Here is a 20,834-nt window from a genome sequence, read left to right on the forward strand (position 1 = left end):
GATCGATTACCTCAATTTTTTTATTTGAGCCAATGTTTACATTTTTTCAGTGTAGAGTATATGTATTGCATCTAGCACAACGACAAGTAACAAACACCTATATTTTATGTTTAACCCTTTTTTATAGTTTTTTTTGGCTAATCAATACAATTACACATCACAAATGGTTATACCCCTACCCAGAATAAGACCCACCCACCCCAAGCCAGCCTACCCCATGCATTAAGAGATCATTTTTAATGTGTGTGTGTGTGTATATATTAGTTCTGTCAGTTAAACGGTTATTAACGCAATTAACGCAAACCCATTTTAACGGCGTAATTTTTTTTTCTCACGAGATTAGCGCAGAGCTGACAGCTTTCACCGTGTGACACACGCTTTTGCATGTTGGTGGTTGACTAAGTCACAATAATTATTTAAAACATCATATCAGGCCGTCATGAAGTACCAGGAGCGGATGAGTGTGTGTGTGTATGTACTCCCAGATAGCGCACCGGTCCTGGGGCTCCGACCCCCGCTCACTCGCTCAAAGAGACACTGTGAGATCAGAGCTCGTTCACATGAAGGAGCCGCTCAGTGACTGACTGCTTCTTAACTATGGAAACAGTCAAAACACACAGTTTCTCTGGTCTCAGCTGCTCAGAGATCAGCGCCTCAGCTTCTTGATCAGAGCAGAAGCTGCAGTTGGATTCTACCGAGCTTCAGAATCTGTGTTCGCCTCCAGTCTGACCTGCTCTCGCTTTTTGTTTTAATATTTCGCCAACTAAAATATATATGTTTAAGCTATTAGGCTGCAGCTATATGTTTATATTTATTTCAAAATAGGGTACTTCTTATTTCATACATTTTCCACAAATATGGGGGACTCAAATAGCCCTACAAAGTTTAATTTATTTCAAAGTTGGCCGACACTTGCCTGTGTATTGTGTTTGTTATTTTGTTGCTTGTCTGTTTTAGTAGCTGGCTGAAAGCAAAGAAGTAGTAGACCTTCCTTTTATTGGTAACCTAACTTTTAGGGTTCATTGTTTCTGAAATAAGAGGCCTGACTGCTATGTTCACAGCAAGCTTGAAAAAAAATAAATATTAAGCCATGGTTTAACTGCACTATAGTCCTTGTTTACCTGAAATGTGCACTTTATAATTTTATTTTGTACTGCCCTGTTTGGCAATGTTGTTTTTCAATAAAATAAAACATTTGTATAAAGCCAGCCAATCCACTTTTCCATGTTGATAGAGCATTAAAACGAAAAAAAATTATGGGAAAAAAGGGGCATTTAGAATGGATAAAAATGTGCAATTAATCGCGATTAATTTTGAGTTAACTATGACTTGAATTTAAATATTTGAATCATTTGACAGCACTAGTGTGTATTTATATACATATATAAGAACATTGTATTATCACAATACAATTACATACAACAATGCTGCAAGACAAAGCAGGGAAAAGAAAGAAAGGAGAAAGAGGTCAGGCGGAGTGGTTGCAATCTAATCTGTCTATTGTAGTGGGCTTTGTATACTCTCATAGTACGACAAGAAATGTCATACTATGAGCCACGCGGAACGACCGGCGTATATGATGACAAATGCAAAAACACTTGGGCAAGATGTGAAATGAGCAGTCTAACAGTGTAAAGATATAAGTACTTTATTAACCTCTTAAGAAACGGATGAAAATCGCCTAAAACGCCTGTTTGAGGACACCCAAATTAAATTGAAAGCTGTTCTTGAACCATTTGGAGTACATGCATGATCTTGGTCTCTTTTTAAAGGTAACATTCTGATCTTCCCTACCCAATAGTCAGAATAACTATAAGTGCTACTTGCATTGAGTAATAGCAGTTGGCACACAGTGAGGTAGAAGGTTTTTATTTTCGCCTGAATATTTTTGGTAAACAGATGCCTGCTGCTGACTATAGCTGGGACTTATGAGCTGGAAAACCCAATGGGACCCTAGCATGAAGCCATGACTAGCTCAAGTTCAAATTTGAACACAATACCAAAGAAAATGAATATTTTACAGATGTTTTACTAAGGGCATGTCTGGGCGTTTTCCAAAAAGGCCATTTGGAGGCTCCAAAGGACCCTTGGTACCCATGGTAACCAAATAGGCTAAAAAGGCTACTTTTACACTAAAAATCATACTTTTATATAAAGGAGACAAAACTGGTCATATGGTTAAAAATTTATTCAAATATACATCTTTCAAATTTTTGGATACATGCCAGCCATTGTAGCAGTCACGACTGCAGGAGGAGGCTTGTGGAGGACTTTGTAGTGCCCTATCAGGATGTCAGCACCCATGAACCTCGATGGACCTATGTGGGAAAAGAAAAATTAGTCGGGAGCTATTAGAAGAGCCGTACAGAGGCACCACACCCACACCTATATGCATATCTGTTCACATTCATCTCGACACACAAAGGCACACTCATCTCTCCACCATCTATATGCACATTCTAATTCTCAAACAAAGACAACTATTATCTCTCCCACATCTAAATCCACCCCTTTTACTAATCAACAGCAAATCCTAAAAAAACACACGAACACACACACACACAGTAATTTAGTTATTTATTATAATAAAATACGTACTTGTCAAGAGTAATGTCTCGTCCTTCCTGAAACATGGCGTCTGCCTCGTAGTCAAACGACGTGTCGCTGTCTTCCTCTGATACGTCATCATCAGACTTGTCGCTGTCACGCCGATAACACAGATCCCTTTGCTTGTTCGGTCATCAAGTTTCATTTCTCTAAACGTTTCTCCATAGTGTAGCTTCAAAACGCTCCATAGCAAAACTGAATTCTGCACACGGATCTCACAGCAACGCCCCCGAACTTTTACGCACCGATCTCAAAACCAGTGCTCACTTACTGTTACGCACGGAGATGAGATGCTCTGGAAGCACGTGTTCGCTGTTGTGCAGTGACTTGCTGTGTGTTGATAGTTCTCTATCAGGTCGCGGAGGACATGTACTTCCTGGAAAATGTAATTGGCTAATCAATACGCCAGTCATAACAAAAATCGACTGCAGTTGGCTGAGCCTCGCCACGTCAGAAGAAGGGCGCGCACTGTCTGTAAACGAGGGCTCTCGTTGGCTTTTGCCGAATGTGGACAACCCCTGCCTTCTCCAATTGGGTCGAATGAGCTGTCCATTAAAGGTTAGAGTGCACCCTCCATTTTGAAATCCAGAGAGCCGCTTTGTTTACCTTCTAATAGAAGTTACGACGGAAAAAAAGTCAAAGTTGGCACTTAGCTGCTGGCTACTCTGAGATTACGCATCAGCTGGCTGTGGCTATTCTTTGATGAAATAGTGTGCTATGGAGTGATTATGTTACTGGATTCGATCGTCTGGACCTTTATCAATGTACCAACACCGTTTTTGTTGGAATGTTATCGATCTGTGGATTAATATCATGCTTGATATCATGACTGTTACGTTGATTGTTTCGGCTCTGGTAATCGGATCCTTAAATGGTTTACATCAGTGGAATCAGAAGAATCTTAGCTTTCTACAGATATGTGGCATTAGTACCTAGCTGTACGACACAGTTCTTTAAATACAAATGTTTGACGCTGATCGATAAAAAAACACACCTCAACATAACTTTCTTTTTTAACTTTGAATTTTTTTTAATTTATTTCCACACCAGGTGTGTGTGTGTGTGTATGTGTGTGTGTGTGTGTGTGTGTGTGTGTGTGTGTGTAAGTGAGTAAGAGAGAGACAGAGAGAGAGAGGGGGAGTGTGTGTGTGTGTGTGTAGCTTAATTTGTAATATTTTTTATACCACTACTACCTAGAACTTGTCAGACACTCAGTGCGTGAAGTAAAATAAAACTGGTTAGAGCCAACTGACGGTTTAAAAAAAGTTTAAACCGTTAAAGTAAAAAAAAAAATCTCCGACAGGCAGAGACGCAACGCGAGTCGCTTTCTACCAGCACCACGTCTGAACGAACCCACGTTTAACAGAACTCTACTGGTTAATAAGTAAGTACAAACTGAAATAAAAACAAACTTCAAGCTGAAGAAACCCTAAACGTTAACGGAAAAGACCCGCGAACCTGAGTGACTGAGAGACAGAGAGCTGTTCTTTGAGTGAGTGAGCAGAGCGGTGTGTGAAGGGGAGGAGCGCTGTGACGCTGTGTGAGGATTTTCATTCAGTCCGAGCACAGATATTGACTCGTATTACTCGTATAATACTCGTGCTCGGCAAAAGTGCTTTATCCGTACCGGATACTCGTTTCAGCCGAGTAATAATTATAATTCATGATAATAATTAATAATAGATATATAATATATAAATTATTAGTAATAATAACTATATTTATTATTATTAATATTGTGCGGGAGGGGTCTACTCACGTGTGTATAATAATGACCCAGGGTGACCAATAGCAACAGATCTACCAGCCAACACAGGTGACTTTTCGTTTCAAGGGTCTGTGGTTTCATCCATTGGTGAAGTGAGACAAATTCGCACAAGTGATTTTGCTGCGATTCATATGCTAATTAGATCACATCTTCACTCTCCCCTCTTCAACTCTACGAATTTTCCACATAGGCTCGAGTGGAGAATACGTAATTTACCCTCAACACCCGACATTTAACGGAGCAAACAGCGGGGAAGTTCTTAACCCTTGTGTTGTCCCTGCTTCCCCATGCTGTTGGCTGTGAGCGTTTGGGTAGCGATTTGACTAACGCTTGTTTGCGATACCCTGCTTCAAACACACAGACGCACGCGCACACGTGCACACGCACAGCCCACCACACATCAGCACGCGCACGAAGGGCAGTGGAAAAGCGAACAGCCCTTGCAGATGTATTTGTCGCACCCGCTCCAAGTTGCGCGCCGGTGTGACGTAGGACCCCTGGGATGCCCGCGTTGGGGAGTCTCATCGGCCTGGGTCTCTGAGACCCGAAGGCTTGCGCCGAGGGGCTTGTGCGGCTGCTCGCGTTGAGGGCCGTCACTCTGATCGGGGTCCCTGTGACCCTGAGACTCGCGACGCTGGACTGACAAGCTCCATCCGTTTGTGTAATCGAAACCTGCTCCTGCTCGGTGATGAGAAGAAGAAGAAGAAGAAGAAGAAGAAGAAGAATAATAAGAAGAAGACTCTTGCTGAGTAATAATAAAAAAGAAATTACTTTTTATTTGTTTATTTCTTATAGTGTGCATCTTGGGAGTGAGTGTGGTGAGTGAGCTGGAGAAAGTTTGCTGCAGGTGGAGGCTCCGGCCTCCACAAGCTTACGCGCCGACACAGCATCAAACTGTGTCCAGCTGTGGACTGCTCGGTGGAGGAGGTCAGTCCGGCTGTGGGTGAAGTGGTTGTGGGGTCAGTGTGAAGTCTGCCTCACGTATGAACAGTGCTGTGGTGGTGTTTATAGATAGCGTAGAAAAAGTTAACCAGCTACTTGAGAGGGGAGTGGTGACTCAGGGCTCCTTCACACCTGTGTTGTCCCTGGCTGATCCAGTCAAGAAGGTGCGCATATCTCATATCTGCCCCCGTTTCTGAAAAATGAGGGAACATCCCCTGCCTGCCTTGGGGGATGCTGGGGCCTCTTTGTCTCTCTTTCTCTCTGCTGTGCTGTGCATGGCTGCCCACTGCTCCACCATTGTGTCCTCCTGTGTTCATCAGATGGGACAAAAGCAGAGAACAAATTTTCCACCATTTGCATGTCGTGTGTGTGTGTGTGTGTGTGTGTGTGCATGTGTGTGGGACCAATAAATGTATCTTCTCTCTCTCTCTGGAACTTCACTGAGAAAATAAAAGTGACATGAAAAATCAAAATCTCTCTCTCTCTATCTCTCTCTCTCTCTATATATATATATATATATATATATCCCTCTCTCTCTCTCTCTCTCTCTCTCTCTCTCTCTCTCTCTCTCTCTCTCTCTCTCTCTCTCTCTCTCTCTGTGTGACTGGCCGTTCTGTGATCATCAGCTGACTCTGTTAAAATGTCAGGGTTTTCGCTTCACTGTAGGGCCTTTATTTCTTCTGGAGTTATGTGTGTGAAGTTAGATGACGTGGGCGAGGGTGTTCCGGCCCCCACATGGGTGCGTTGCAAAACTCTTTATCAAACCATTGTGTCGTAAGGAAGTTCATGCACAAAAAGAAAGGCAATCCCTCCAGCAGTTTATGGTTTAGGTTGAAAAGATGATAAATAAAGTGTGTGTCTTTATCCCTGCTACACTCTCATTGTCAATTTTTTTTACGTTATGTTTCATGAAAATAGGTGTTACGATGATCACTTATCCAACCTTTTGTTATTGCTCACATGTCAGTGTTGTGCCTTCACTGTGGAGTCTTTCTTCTTTCAGGAGTCATAAGACTTCACACACTCACCCCCACTTTCACCACCTGACTTACAGTATTTCACCATCAGACACACTTTTCACGCTGGACGCTGTCAGCTAGGATCATTCGAGGTCAGAGTTATAGATGCTACGATGATCACTTATCCAACCTTTTGTTCTTGCTCAGTGATCGTTGAAAATTACAATACAGTGCAGCAGCACATAAAATGATACAGGGGAAGTATACTGGTCTAGCCATTATCAGTTACGTTCATATGTCGCATAAACCGAACCAGATACTGAAGTGGGTGGTGAGATGTATCAACTACATGTACAACAAATCTATAAGATGAGTCATTGCTTTTCAATATAATGAAAGTTATATTTTAATTAATATTATGTTCCTTTATATAAGATCATGGCTTAGATTCATAAGTTTTTTTGTCAGATGTCCATTCAGTTTAGGGGTAAAAATCAGGATGAAATACAAGGAAGATGAAATAAAAAAATAATAAAAGCGTGTGTGGATTTTTTTAGCACATTTACAAGTCTACTCTGTGCACATATTTGAATCCAGGTTATGCAGAGTATCACTGTCTATTTTTGAAAAGTTCAGCTTCAGGGAAAACATAGCTGCCTCTCGTGCCATGTCAGTGTTGTGCCTTCACTGTGGAGTCTCTCTTCTTTCAGGAGTCATAAGACTTCACACACTCACCCCCACTTTCACCACCTGACTTACAGTATTTCACCATCAGTCACACTTTTCATGCTGGACGCTGTCAGCTAGGATCAATCGAGCTCAGAGTTACAGAGAAGACAGACCAACACGGCCACTGTCTTTGGCAGAGAGAGTGAAAAGGCAGGATTCATTTCGAAGGAGAGAAGCCATCGTTAGGTGAGTAAAAATCAGCTGTTGTTCAGTGATCGCTGAAAAAATTAAATTACGATACAGTGGCAGAGTGTTTAACTTGTTTTAACTTTTACCTCCGCTCGCCACACACTCCAAGTTGCGCCCGCGGTAGGTAATGTCTCCAGTCTGGGTCTCAGCAACCCGAAGACGTGATCCACGGGGCCCGCACGGCCGCTCGTGTTGAGGGCAGTGTCTCCAATCGGGGGTCTGCGGGACCCGAGGGCACGCGCAGCGAGCCTGCCCGGCTGCCTGTATCTATTGACCGGAATGAACTGAACCTGTTCTTGCGCACGCGCGCACGCACACAAACACATGCTGGGTCAACCAAACCCTGGGACAACACAAGGGTGTTAAGTTTGTTGCTCCTTCGCCGCATCACCGGGTGAGAATTTCTTCTGTTTTTAATCCAAAATAAGATATTTACATGGTGAGTAAGTACAGTTTTATTTGCTGATCGGTGTAATAATGAATCATGCATTTTGCTGTGTGTTGCGAGAAAAGAGTAGGGAATGAATGATTATATGTATGATTTTTCAGTCGCAGACTCCTGACACTGTCATGCTCATTCGACAGGCTGAGGAGGTCCTTTGTCCCCAGGGCCGTTCAGCTACATAACACCACGCAGAAGGGGGGGGGGGGGGACTTCCCTGCATGAGTCTACCTCAGTCTGCCCTCCCTTTCTCTACTCTTCTCTGCTCATCTCATCTCATTATTATATACCAACCCACTGTCCATCCCTTTACTGGCTATACAAGCCCCATGCAAAGACTTTACCACTACATATTCAAAATATATTTAGATATTTATATATATATTTTTTTTCTGCTGTTTTTATATATATACAGTTTATATTTTATTGTACTATCCACTCAAGCAGCACGAGAACACTTTCCTACTGGACACTGACACAATCACATCATTGCATTCCATTCCTGTATCTGTAAATATGTTCTCCGAATGTGATATATGTATGTATGTCAGTGATGTGTTAAGTGTACAAGCTACTGGATGATCTGAATTTCCCATGGGATTAATAAAGTACCCATCTATCTATCCAAGAAGAAGAAGAAGAAGAAGAAGAAGAAGAAGAAGAAGAAGAAAAAGGAGAAGAAAAAGGAGAAGAAGAAGAAGAAGAAGAAAAAGAAGACAAATGCACAATAATCACATTAAGCAGTCGCTGGCAGTGAAATGCTTGAGTCACAGGCTCTCTTCTAGCAATGCTCACGTAATTACAACCTAAAATATAAAATAGAAATAGTATAAAATAGAATGAAATAGAATATCAAAATTTAAAATAGAAAATAAAGTATATATATATATATATATAATATATATTTGTTGGGACATGGTTTTTGTCCAAACCACAGGCCTCCTTTCAGTCAAACTTGAAAAAAACATGCCGCATGTGCTGGAGTGGACTCAATCTCCCAAGATGCCACTTTTAGAAAGTCAAGGAACTCAGTCTCCCAGAGGATGTAACAGGATGTCTGGGCCATGTCACACAAAGGGTCAACTCCTATTGGTCACTCTGGTCCAAGACCTGTGAGGTCACCGGTGCCAATATAAGGAGTGGTCTCCCCAAACTCACTCTCTTTCCATCCACCCACCGAGGACAGCAAGGCTTTCCAGCCGTTTCTCCTGCATTGCTGAGGAGAGGGCCTGGCTGCCCCAGCCTAATCTTCCCAACCCACAACCGGAGGTCAGAGGTGCAGCTCCCAGCTCACCCCTCTCAAGGAAATCTCCTCGCCCTTCAAGCTCTTCAAAACTCCTCGTAGCGACGCGATGTCCTGCAGGAGAACTTCAACCAGCTTCTGAGCACACGGCTCGACAGAATCGCGAATGCAGAACTCTACGACAACAAAGCCAGGAGACATCACAGAACTGCAAACTGAACAGCAACTTTCTTTTCCTCTTTCCCTCGGACTGGTAACATAATCTGGGCTTAATAATTATACATGCTAAGCAAGACTGTTTACTCAATTCTGTGTGTTTTCAAGTTTGATATATGCTGTGACGTTGAAGGTATAAGTTAAATGAAGGTTAATGCTAGTTAGGCTCGCCACAGGCTTTGTCCCTGACTCTATCCTTATCTGATTAACATCCACACAGACACGCATGGCATCTCACCAAGTTAAACCTTCCCCCTCAGCCATAAAGCAACGGCCCACAGAAGAGGGGGCACACACACACCTCCTTGTTAGTTTGATTGTTTAGTAATTTGTGTTTTTATACTTTATTATGTTAATATTAATGTTCGTCTTTCACAAATGTCTGTCATTAATATTGCATAAGTGAATTTTGCCAACCGTAACACTGTTAAGAACTCCATAACCTTCCCTGTTCATTATATAATCTTTAATGGTAAAATATTGAGATTTCTAATTGAACTAGATCTAAATGAGACTGGTGCCCCGCGAGAACTTTAACCAATTAAAGTTATGATTTAATATTAATATTTTAAATATTAATGTTTTATATTTTATTTTGATATCCAAATTTATTGAGTGCATAAAGGCACACCATTCTATGGAAACACTTTTTAAGCACTATTGCACAACATAAATGGTGCAGCCCGTGTGAGGCAGAGTAAAGTTGGCAAAAACTTCATGACTATGCAATATTAATGTGTTTTAAATTTTTGGCAAAAGCCAGAAATAGGTGAATTTGGAATTTTCAGTCAAGCCAGAGGCTTGAATTCAATTCCACTAGTCTGCTACCGGAGTAGACATTCAACCGTATTTACAAACAAGTGCATTGTGGTGAAATTTAATTTACTCATAAATTAAATGTTTATTAATAATTAATTATTAAGAACTACCACTTTAAGTCCCATATTGTTACCCTAAAAGATTGCTATTGTTGCTAATAATTCTAGTTGAATGTTCTTTGTTGAAATTTTAAGAATTTCTTTTAACATTTGAATATCACATATTCAATGTTAACTGGTCAAGCTGCAAAATTGCCTGTAACTGTTAAATGCTGTTGAATTAAGACATAGCTTACCCTATGTAACAGAGCTTGTACCTGGCTGTTACTGCCTAGCATATCAGCCTAAGTTGGATAAGAGAACATGAGAAAGAGCCACAGCATGCTTACAGCTCTGTGAATTTATAGAACCCCTAACTGTTACTGCCCTGCATATCAGTTAGTGTGATTCAAAGTTTGGTGAATTGTTTTACTCTACATAGTTTTGGTTAGGCTAGTGTGTGATCAAATCCACACTACAAGGTGTCTGCCATCGCAACACCAAAGCCAACCACACTGTTGTTGATTTATAAACTTAAATCTAATCCTTACATTACTGATTAAACAATGGAGAACCCCTTTGTAGAACAGTTTGTTTCTTCCCTAGCAACGAGCCTGACCCCCGGCTATCCTGAATTCATCAACAAGTTGAACTTCAATGAGTGTAATAAAGAAATAGATTATCTACTTAATGACAGGTGTGATGCTCAAACAGCATCAAAGGGTCCATTGTTGAAATGTATGATTCTTAATTTCCACAGGCAAATCAACCTTGCCTGTCAGAGCAAAGCAGCCATGGAAAAGGAGGTAAATGCCCTTAGATCACAAAATGCTTTTCTCCTCCAGGAGGTTCAGACAGCAGGCAGCATGGGGACACAGAGCGTATCCGCCATGTTCACCAACTGCCCAGAGATAGGCATTCCCACAGTAGAAGCTGCAGGAAGCCGTACTCTGACATTCTGGCCCAAACAGACAACCACTACTCAGAAGATGACGACAGCATCTCTGAGTACAGTTCAAAATATGGTTATGACCGAGCACACAGTGACAGCGCCTCTGAACGCAACTTAGAGCCTGGCCCCGCAGCGCGTTACAGCCCTGAGCCGAGACACAGGCGATCCAAAGCTCGCTCCTCACGGCCATAACCAAAACACAGTTAAATCCTGTAAGGCCAGTCAGTATTAAGTTTCATGCAGTTAAAATAGGAAAACTGTTTTTTTCAGCAGCAAACTCAAAAACCTAAATTCTGATTAAACTTATATACCACTGCCAACTTTGTAAATATGTTTGGATCGAACACCTTTCATATCATAATAAAAGTCCATTCCACACAGGTTAGGACATTAGCATATTATTACAGAAACAAGGATACAGTCATTTGAATTTTGAGATTTTGCAAATTTACAAATGTCAAATTTTTCTGTTTTCTCCTTAAACCTAGTGAACAGCACAGGTTATTCATATTGTACTGTTACTGTAACTCTGAATGATTTGTCTAATTTGAATCTTGCTTAGCTTAACTAGATAGTATATACAAATGCCAAGATGTTACCGTCCAAATGAACTGACAATTGACTTTTCCAGCCTTGCACTAAACATGTTCAGATATGCCCTCAGGAACCCACATCAGGTGCGATCCCTGAAGCCACAGGGGGGATGTTGGGACATGGTTTTGTCCCCAACATATTGTTAACAGCTGAAGAGAAAATAAAACATAAATAGTGGTAATTTTGTGCAATGATGCAAATATGTCACGGTGCTGGTTTGTGGGAGTTATTGCAGTTCAGAGGAGTGTAAAAATCTCATGGCCTGGGGAATGAAACTGTCTCTGAGCCTGGTGGTGCGGGCCCTGATGCTGCGGTACCGTCGGCCAGATGGCAGCAGGCAAAAATGTTTATGGCTGGGGTGAAAGGGGTCTTTAAAAATCCGGCTGCCCGTCATCCTGCACCGCTGGTTGTAGAAGTCGTCTATGGATGGTGGTGCCGTCCTGGTGATGTGCTGGGCGGACTTCACCACCCCCTGTAGAGCCTCACGGTTCAGGGCGGTGCAGCTGCCACACCGGTCGGTGATGCAGCCAGTCAGGATGCTCTCTGTAGTGCACCTGTAGAAGTTGCCTGGAGAATCCTGGAGTCCACGTGGAGCCTCCGCAGCCTGCGGAGGAAGAAGAGTCGCTGCCTGCCCGTCGTCCTCTGGGAGAGATGCAGACACTACATCAGCACTGCTGGTTTTAGCTTTGTAATCTGTGAGCGTGTGTACCTGGATTTTCCTGTATTCCTCCAGATCCCCTGAGATGTAGGCAGCAGTCCGTGCTTTGTCCGTGCCTGGATCTCTGCGACCCGAAGGCTCGCAGAGAGTCTTATTTTCTTCTCCTTCAACTCCTTCTCCTTCTTCTCATCACCGAGCAGGAACAGACTCGAGTACACGACGCAGGGAGCCGGGTCGGTCCAGCGTCGCGAGTCTCAGGGTCACAGGCCCTGACCGACAAGCGACAGGGCCCGCGACACACCGGCCCTACATCTTTGCATGTGTCGTTCAGCTATCAGAGAAATTATAAAAATTAGTTTCTTTTTTATTGTTATTATTACTGCGCACAAGTCCTCTTTTTCTCCTTCTTCTCATTCTTCTTCTTCATCTTCTCATCACCGAGCAAGAACAGGCTCGAGGACATGACCCGGGGAGCCGGACAGGCCCGGCTTCGCGAGTCTCAGGGTCACAGGGACGCCGATGGGAGAGACGGCCCTCAACGTGAGCAGCCGCGCAAGCCAATCGTTGCGAGCCTTCGGGTTTCAGACACCCAGCCCGTAGAGACTCGCCAACGCGGGCATCCCATGGGTCCTAGGTCACACCGGCGCGCAGCTTTTTCTCCTTCTCCTCATTCTTCGTCTTCTTCTTCTCATCACTGAGCAAGAACAGGCTCGTTTAAGGGGAGCCGGACAGGCACGGCTTCGCGAGTCTCAGGGTCACAGGGACGCCGATGGGAGAGACGGCCCTCAACGTGAGCAGCCGCGCAAGCCCCTCGTTGCGAGCCTTCGGGTTTCAGACACCCAGCCCGTAGAGACTCGCCAACGCGGGCACCCCATGGGTCCTAGGTCACACCGGCGCGCATCTTTTTCGCCTTCTCCTCATTCTTCGTCTTCTTCTTCTCATCACTGAGCAAGAACAGGCTCGAGTAAGGGGAGCCGGACAGGCACGGCTTCGCGAGTCTCAGGGTCACAGGGACGCCGATGGGAGAGACGGCCCTCAACTCGAGCAGCCGCGCAAGCCCCTCGTTGCGAGCCTTCGGGTTTCAGACACCCAGCCCGTAGAGACTCGCCAACGCGGGCACCCCATGGATCCTAGGTCACACCGGCGCGCATCTTTTTCGCCTTCTCCTCATTCTTCGTCTTCTTCTTCTCATCACTGAGCAAGAACAGGCTCGAGTAAGGGGAGCCGGACAGGCACGGCTTCGCGAGTCTCAGGGTCACAGGGACGCCGATGGGAGAGACGGCCCTCAACTCGAGCAGCCGCGCAAGCCCCTCGTTGTGAGCCTTCGGGTTTCAGACACCCAGCCCGTAGAGACTCGCCAACGCGGGCACCCCATGGATCCTAGGTCACACCGGCGCGCATCTTTTTCGCCTTCTCCTCATTCTTCGTCTTCTTCTTCTCATCACTGAGCAAGAACAGGCTCGAGTAAGGGGAGCCGGACAGGCACGGCTTCGCGAGTCTCAGGGTCACAGGGACGCCGATGGGAGAGACGGCCCTTAACTCAAGCGGCCGACTTGGAGCGTGGCGTGCGGAGATTACAAAAATAAGTCAAGCGCTTTGCCACTGCATCATAACTTTCTTTTTTCAACCATCACTGAGCAACAACAGGATCGAGGACACGACGCGGGGAGCCTAACAGGCTCGGCTCCACGAGTCTCAGGGTCACAGGGATGTCTCTCCCATCGGCGTCCCTGTGGCCCTGAGACTCGCGAAGCCGTGCCTGTCCGGCTCCCCTTGTCGTGTACTCAGCCCTCAAGGCGAGCAGCCACGCAAGCCTCTCAGCGCGAGCCTTCGGGTTTCAGAGAACCAGGCCGAAGAGACTCCCCAACGCAGGCATCCCAGGGGTCCTACATCACACTGGCGCGCAACTTGTAGCGTGGCGTGCGGAGATTACAAAAAAAAGTCAAATGCTTTGCCACAGCATCTCAATTTTCATTTTTCAACGATCATTGAGCAACCACAGGCTAGAGGAAACAACGCAAGGGGCCAGACAGGCCCGGCTACAAGAGTCTCAGGGTCACAGGGACGCCGATGGGAGAGACGGCCCTCAACGTGAGCAGCCGCGCAAGCCCCTCATAGCGAGCCTTCGAGTTTCAGACACCCAGCCCGTAGAGAATCGCCAACGCGGGCCTCCCATGGGTCCTAGGTCACACTGGCACGCAACTTGAAGCCTGGGGTGCTGAGATTACACCGACCCTACGTCTTTGAATGTGTCGTTCAGCTGTAAGAGAAATGATAAAAATGTGTTTCGTTTTTATTATTATTACTGCACAAGAGTCTTCTTTTCTTCTCCTTCTCCTCCTTCTCCATCTTCTTCTTCTTCTCATCACCGAGCAAGAACAGGCCCGAGTACACGACAAGGGGAGCCGCACAGGCACAGCTTCGCGAGTCTCAGGGTCACAGGGACGCCGATGGGAGAGACGGCCCTCAACGTGAGCAGCCGTGCAAGCCCCTCGTAAGTCAAGCGCTTTGCCACTGCATCATCATTTTATTTTTTCAACAATCACTGAGCAACAACAGGCTAGAGGAAACAACGCAAGGGGCCAGACAGGCCCGGCTTCGAGAGTCTCAGGGTCACAGGGACGCCGATGGGAGAGACGGCCCTCAACGTGAGCAGCCGCGCAAGCCCCTCGTAGCGAGCCTTCGAGTTTCAGACACCCAGCCCGTAGAGACTCGCCAATGCGGGCCTCCCATGGGTCCTAGGTCACACTGGCATGCAACTTGGAGCCTGGGGTGCTGAGATTACACCGACCCTACGTCTTTGAATGTGTCGTTCAGCTGTAAGAGAAATGATAAAACTGTGTTTCGTTTTTATTATTATTACTGCACAAGAGTCTTCTTTTCTTCTCCTTCTCCTCCTTCTCCATCTTCTTCTTCTTCTCATCACCGAGCAAGAACAGGCCCGAGTACACGACAAGGGGAGCCGGACAGGCACGGCTTCGCGAGTCTTCTTTTTCGCCTTCTCCTCATTCTTGATCTTCTTCTTCTCATCACCGAGCAAGAACAGGCTCGAGGACACGACGCGGGGAGCCAAAAAGGATCGGCTCCACGAGTCTCAGGGTCAGAGGGACGCCGATGGGAGACATGGCCCTCAACGCGTGCAGCCGCGCAAGCCCCTCGTTGCGAGCCTTCGGGGTTCAGAGACCCAGGACCCGAAGAGACTCCCCAACGCGGGCATCCCATGGGTCCTAGGTCACACCGGCACGCAACTTGGAGCCTGGGGTGCTGAGATTACACCGACCATACAACAGGCTCGGCTCCACGAGTCTCAGGGTCACAGCGATGTCTCTCCCATCAGCGTCCCTGTGACCCTGAGACTTGAGAAGCCGTGCCTGTCCGGCTCCCCGCGTCGTGTACTCAGCCCTCAACAGGAGCAACAACGCAAGCCTCTACGTCTTTGCATGTGTCGTTCAGCTGTAAGAGAAATGATAAAAATGTGTTTCTTTGTTATTATTATTACTGCACAAGAGTCTTCTTTTCTTCTCCTTCTCCTCCTTTTCCATCTTCTTCTTCTCATCACCGAGCAAGAACAGGCTCGAGTACACGACAAGGAGAGCCGCACAGGCACGGCTTCGCGAGTCTCAGGGTCACAGTGATGTCTCTCCCATCGGCGTCCCTGCGACCCTGAGACCCGCAAAGCCGTGCCTGTCCGGCTCCCCTCGTCGTGTACTCAGCCCTCAACGCGAGCAGCCACGCAAGCCTCTCGGCGCGAGCCTTCGGGTTTCAGAGAACCAGGTCGAAGAGACTCCCCAACGCAGGCATCCCAGGGGTCCTACATCACACCGGCGCGCAACTTGGAGCGTGGCGTGCTGAGATTACACCGACCCTACGTCTTTGCATGTGTCGTTCAGCTGTAAGAGAAATAATACAAATGAGTTTCTCCTTCTCCTCATTCTTCATCTTCTTCTTCTCATCATCGAGCAAGAACAGGCTAGAGTACACGACGCAAGGAACCAAACAGGCTAGGCTCCACGAGTCTCAGGGTTACAGGGACCCCGATGGGAGACACAGCCCTCAACGCGAGCAGCCACGCGAGACTCTCGGTGTGAGCCGTCGGGTTTCAGAGACCCAGGACCCGAAGAGACTCCCCAACGCAGGCATCCCAGGGGTCCTACGTCACACCGGTGCGCAACTTGGAGCGTGGCGTTCAGAGATTACAAAAAAAAATGTCAAACGCTTTGCCACAGCATCTTAATTTTCTTTTTTCAACAATCACTGAGCAACATCAGGGCCGAGGACACGACGCGGGGAGCCAAAGCGGCACGGCTTCGCGAGTCTCAGGGTCAGAGGGACGCCGATGGGAGACACAGCCCTCAACGCGTTCTGTCCGGTTCCCCGCGTCTTGTTCTCGAGGCTGTTCTTGCTCAGTGATGAGAAGAAGAAGGAGGAGAAGGAGGAGAAGGAGAAGAAAAGAAGACTCTTGTGCAGTAATAATAATAAAAAAGAAACACAATTGTATCCTTTCTCTTATAGCCGAACGACACATTCCAAGACATTGGGCCGGTGTAATCTCAGCACGCCACGCTCCAAGTTGCGCGCCGGTGTGACATAGGACCCCCGGGATGCCCGCGTTGGGGAGTCTCTTCGGGTCCTGGGTCTCTGACACACGAAGGCTCACAACGAGGGGCTTGCGCGGCTGCTCGCGTTGAGGGCCATCTCTCCCATCGGCGTCCCTCTGTTCTTGCTCGGTGATGAGAAGAAGAAGAAGGAGAAGGAGAAGAAGGAGAAAAGAAGACTCGTGCGCAGTAATAATAATAAAAAAGAAACACATTTTTATTATTTCTCTTATAGCTGCAAGACACAAGCAAAGACCTAGGGCCGGTGTGACATGAGGCCTGTCGCTTGTCGGTCGGAGTCCATGTGACCATTATACTCGCGACGCTGGACCGACCCGGCTGCCAGCGTTGTGTACTCGAGTCTGTTCTTGCTCGGTGATGAGAAGAAGAAGAAGGAGAAGGAGGAAAAGGAGAAGAAAAGAAGACTCTTGTGCAGTAATAATAATAAAAAAGAAACTAAGTTTTATCATTTCTCTTATAGCTGAACGACACGTGCAAAGACGTAGGGCCGGTGTAATCTCAGCACGCCACGCTCCAAGTTGCGCGCCGGTGTGACCTACGACCCCCGGGATAAGTGCGTTGGGGAGTCTCTTCGGGTCCTGGGACTCTGACACACGAAGGCTCGCAACGAGAGGCTTGCGCGGCTGCTCGCGTTGAGGGCCATCTCTCCCATCGGCGTCCCTCTGACCCTGGGACTCGCGATGCTGGACCGACCCGGCTGTCAGTGTCGTGTACTCGAGCCTGTTCTTGCTCGGTGATGAGAAGGAGGAGAAGGAGAAGAAAAGAAGACTCTTGTGCAGTAATAATAATAAAAAAGAAACTAAGTTTTATCATTTCTCTTATAGCTGAACGACACGTGCAAAGACGTAGGGCCGGTGTAATCTCAGCACGCCACGCTCCATGTTGCGCAGCGGTGTGACCTAGGACCCCCGGGATGGCCGCGTTGGGGAGTCTCTTCGGGTCCTGGGTCTCTGAAACCCGAAAGCTCGCAACGAGGAGCTTGCACGGCTGCTTGCGTCTAGGGCCGTCTCTCCCATCGGCGTCCCTCTGACCCTGAGACTCGCGACACTGGACCGAACCGGCTGTCAGTGTCGTGTACTCGAGCCTGTTCTTGCTCGGTGATGAGAAGGAGGAGAAGAAGGAGAAGGAGGAGAAAAATAAGACTTGTGCGCAGTAATAATAATAAAAAAGAAACACACTTTTATTATTTCTCTTATAGCTGAACGACACACGCAAAGACGTAGGGCCGGTGTGACATGAGGCCGGTCGCTTGTCGGTCGGGGTCCCTGTGACCCTTAGACCCGCGACGCTGGACCGACCCGGCTGCCAGCGTTGTGTACTCGATCCTGTTCTGGCTCGGTGATGAGAAGAAGAAGAAGGAGAAGGAGGAGAAAAGAAGACTCTTGTGCAGTAATAATAATACAGAACACACAAACGCACACACACACAGATGCACATGTGCACACGCACAGCCCACCACACATCAGCACGCGCAAGAAGGGCAATAGAAAAGGGAACAGCCCTTGCAGATGTATTTGTCACACCCGCGGCACTTTGTGTGAGTTTTACAGTCCTTGTTCCTGGGGCATATCTGACACCTCTTCCTCTTGCTCGCGGCGAGCGGGGCTGCCACGGAGGCTGCGGCAGCGGTGGCGGCGGCGGCGGCCGCGACGACCAGGGCTAGACAGGAGGCCGGACCCTGGGGTTGTTGCTGTTGCTGTTGCTGTTGCTGTTGCTGTTGCTGCGGGGTTAGGGCCGGAGGGGCGGCCGGACGCTCGGGCCGAGCGTCGTCTCGATCGCTGTCATCGTCTCTCGGCTCGGCGACGGGGGCCGCGGCCGCGACCGCAGCCGCTTTCACAGCCTTCACGACCGCGACTGACGCCGCGGTGCGGGGAACGCGTTTCCGCCGCACGATGTAAGGCGCCACGAGAGCCTTTCCCAGCCGCTCGAGGAACACCCTGCGCTTGTTCCGCTTGCCTGCCATCCAGTCGGGGTTGACCTCTCGCCATATCACAAAGGCGTTGTAGGAAGACACGTCGAGGATGTTGTGGAAGACGACCAGGGGCCAGCGCGCGGTCTTCCTCCTGCAGCTGTACGTTCCGATCACCTTGTCCAGGTTGTCCACGCCTCCTTTGTTGCGGTTGTAGTCCAGGACGACGACCGGTTTGCCGTCCGCGCGGTCGCTGACGTCGGCCTCCGAGTGCCGCGTGCTCAGGAGCACCACGTTCCTGTTTTTCTTCCTCGCGACGTACGACACCAGAGTGGCGGCGGGCGTGAAGGCGAACACGGAGGAGAACGCCGGTCGTCCCTTGACCGCGAGCAGCCGGGGCGGGAGCTCGGGCTTGTTCTTCCGAACCGTGCCGACCACGGTGACGTTCCTCTCCAGGAGCCGCCGCGCGAGTTCGTAGGAGGTGAAGTAATTGTTGCACGTGACGTTGCGCCCGCTCAGTCCCTCCGTGAGGTCGAGCACGACCCGCAGCCCCAGGTTCCTCTCCGGATGCCCGCCGCTCGGCTTTCCGGTGTAGACTTGCATCTTCCAAGCGTAGCTGGATCTGGCGTCGCACGCCACCCACGACTTGATCCCGTATTTCGCCGGCTTGCTGGGCATGTACTGTCGGAAAGGACACCGGCCTGGCGCGTGTGTGTGAGTGTGTTGGGGGGGGGGAGAGACGAAACATGAATATCGACAATATCTTCAGGGAAGAAGAAGAAGAAGAAGAAGAAGAAGAAGAAGAAGAAGAAGAAGAAAGCTCAGAGTCGCCAGGTGCATACCGGCGGACAACCAACGAGGCCACGTAACATAACCGGGCAGTGACCAGAAATACACAACAAAAAAAGAATTGTAAAGAAAAGAATAACAAAAAGAATAACCTCTGAATGGAACCAGTTGCTCGTCCACGGTCACTTCGGGCCCCGGGTTGTAGAGGAGCGGCAGCCTCGCCGCCCAAGCGTCCCAGACCTCTCGCACGGCCGCCAATTTGTTGGGGGCGCGTCTCTCACGTCTCGTCTCGCGGTCGTCGAATCGCAGCAGTCGGGAGTACGTGTGAAAGACCTTCAGGGACATCGTGGCGCGGAATATCGCGCGGCCGCTCTCGGCGTCCCACAGGCTGGCAGTGGCCTCGCCCCGGGACCTGTACACGCCCGCCAAGATCAGCAGCCCCACGTAGGCGCGCAGGTCGGTCGCGTCCATCCCTTTCCAGCCGTCGCCGTATTTCCGACGACCCTCCAGATTAGTCATCTCCAGGACGATGTTCTCTACCGTCGGCGTGACGAACAGGCCGAACGTCGAGACCGCGTCGCTGACGCCGGAAGTCGCGTGTGTCGTGGGACCCGGGTAAGGGACCCCGACGGGCGTAGCGGAGGACGTAGATGAGGAGGCGGAGGCGGAGCGGTCCTCTCGGTGGTACGCCGTCGAGGACCATGATATTTCTCCGGTTTTGGACAGGAAGGTCTCTCTTTCCACGTGTCCTCCTTCTTCTCCTTTTCCTTCTCCTCCTTCTCCCTCTTCTCCTTCTACTTCTACTTCTACTTCTTCTTCTCCTTCTTCTTCTTCTTCTTCTTCTTCTTCTGCCGAGGATGTGCACGATGAGGACTCTGCAGCAGCGGTGTCACGCACCGGGTCGTAGTCCTCGTCGACGCAGTCGTCGGTGTCTTCTTCGTCTTCTGCCTCGTCTTCTTCTTTGTCTTCTTCGTCTTGGTCCTCTGCCTGTTCAGAGGATTGTCTCGAGGAGAACAGCTGTTCGAGAACCTGTTTTCTGGTGAAACGCTCTTGACGTGACATCGCGTGACCTCGTCAGGGACAACGGCACGGTGTTGTACCGACTTGTACCACGGATGCATTGTTAGTAACAGCCTTCTCTCCGAGCTGGTCCCCGTGACCCGAGGGCACGCGCAGCGAGCTTCCCCGGCTGCCAGCGTTGCGTACTCGAGCCTGTTCTTGTTCGGTGAGCGTTGCAAAAAAAAAGAAAATTACGATGCGGTGGCAAAGCGTCTGACTCTTTTTTTGGTACTCTCTGCACGCCACGCTCCAAGTTGCGCGCCGGTGTGACGCGGGACCCCTGGGATGCCCGGGTCGGGGAATCT

At 48.2% G+C, this 20,834-nt stretch overlaps 1 protein-coding gene and 1 long non-coding RNA gene across 2 annotated transcripts; both read right to left on the reverse strand.

Annotated features, from left to right (window-relative positions):
* Positions 1-2,173: 2,173 nt before the first annotated feature.
* Positions 2,174-2,960, reverse strand: LOC128446384 (uncharacterized). The gene is made up of 2 exons (XR_008339573.1): positions 2,599-2,960; positions 2,174-2,318 (listed from the first exon to the last, which is right to left on the reverse strand). It is a non-coding gene; the product is annotated as an uncharacterized LOC128446384 (long non-coding RNA).
* A 12,423-nt stretch (positions 2,961-15,383) lies between these two features.
* Positions 15,384-20,532, reverse strand: LOC128445562 (piggyBac transposable element-derived protein 4-like). Its single transcript, XM_053428317.1, has 5 exons — positions 20,368-20,532; positions 19,623-20,145; positions 18,350-19,382; positions 17,659-17,865; positions 15,384-15,558 (listed from the first exon to the last, which is right to left on the reverse strand). The coding sequence occupies exons 1-5, from the start codon at positions 20,530-20,532 to the stop codon at positions 15,384-15,386; spliced, it is 2,103 nt and encodes a 700-aa protein (XP_053284292.1).
* Positions 20,533-20,834: the final 302 nt, after the last annotated feature.

The sequence above is a fragment of the Pleuronectes platessa genome, chromosome 8 (genome assembly GCF_947347685.1).
Source record: "Pleuronectes platessa chromosome 8, fPlePla1.1, whole genome shotgun sequence".
NCBI classification, from domain to species: Eukaryota; Metazoa; Chordata; class Actinopteri; order Pleuronectiformes; family Pleuronectidae; genus Pleuronectes; species Pleuronectes platessa.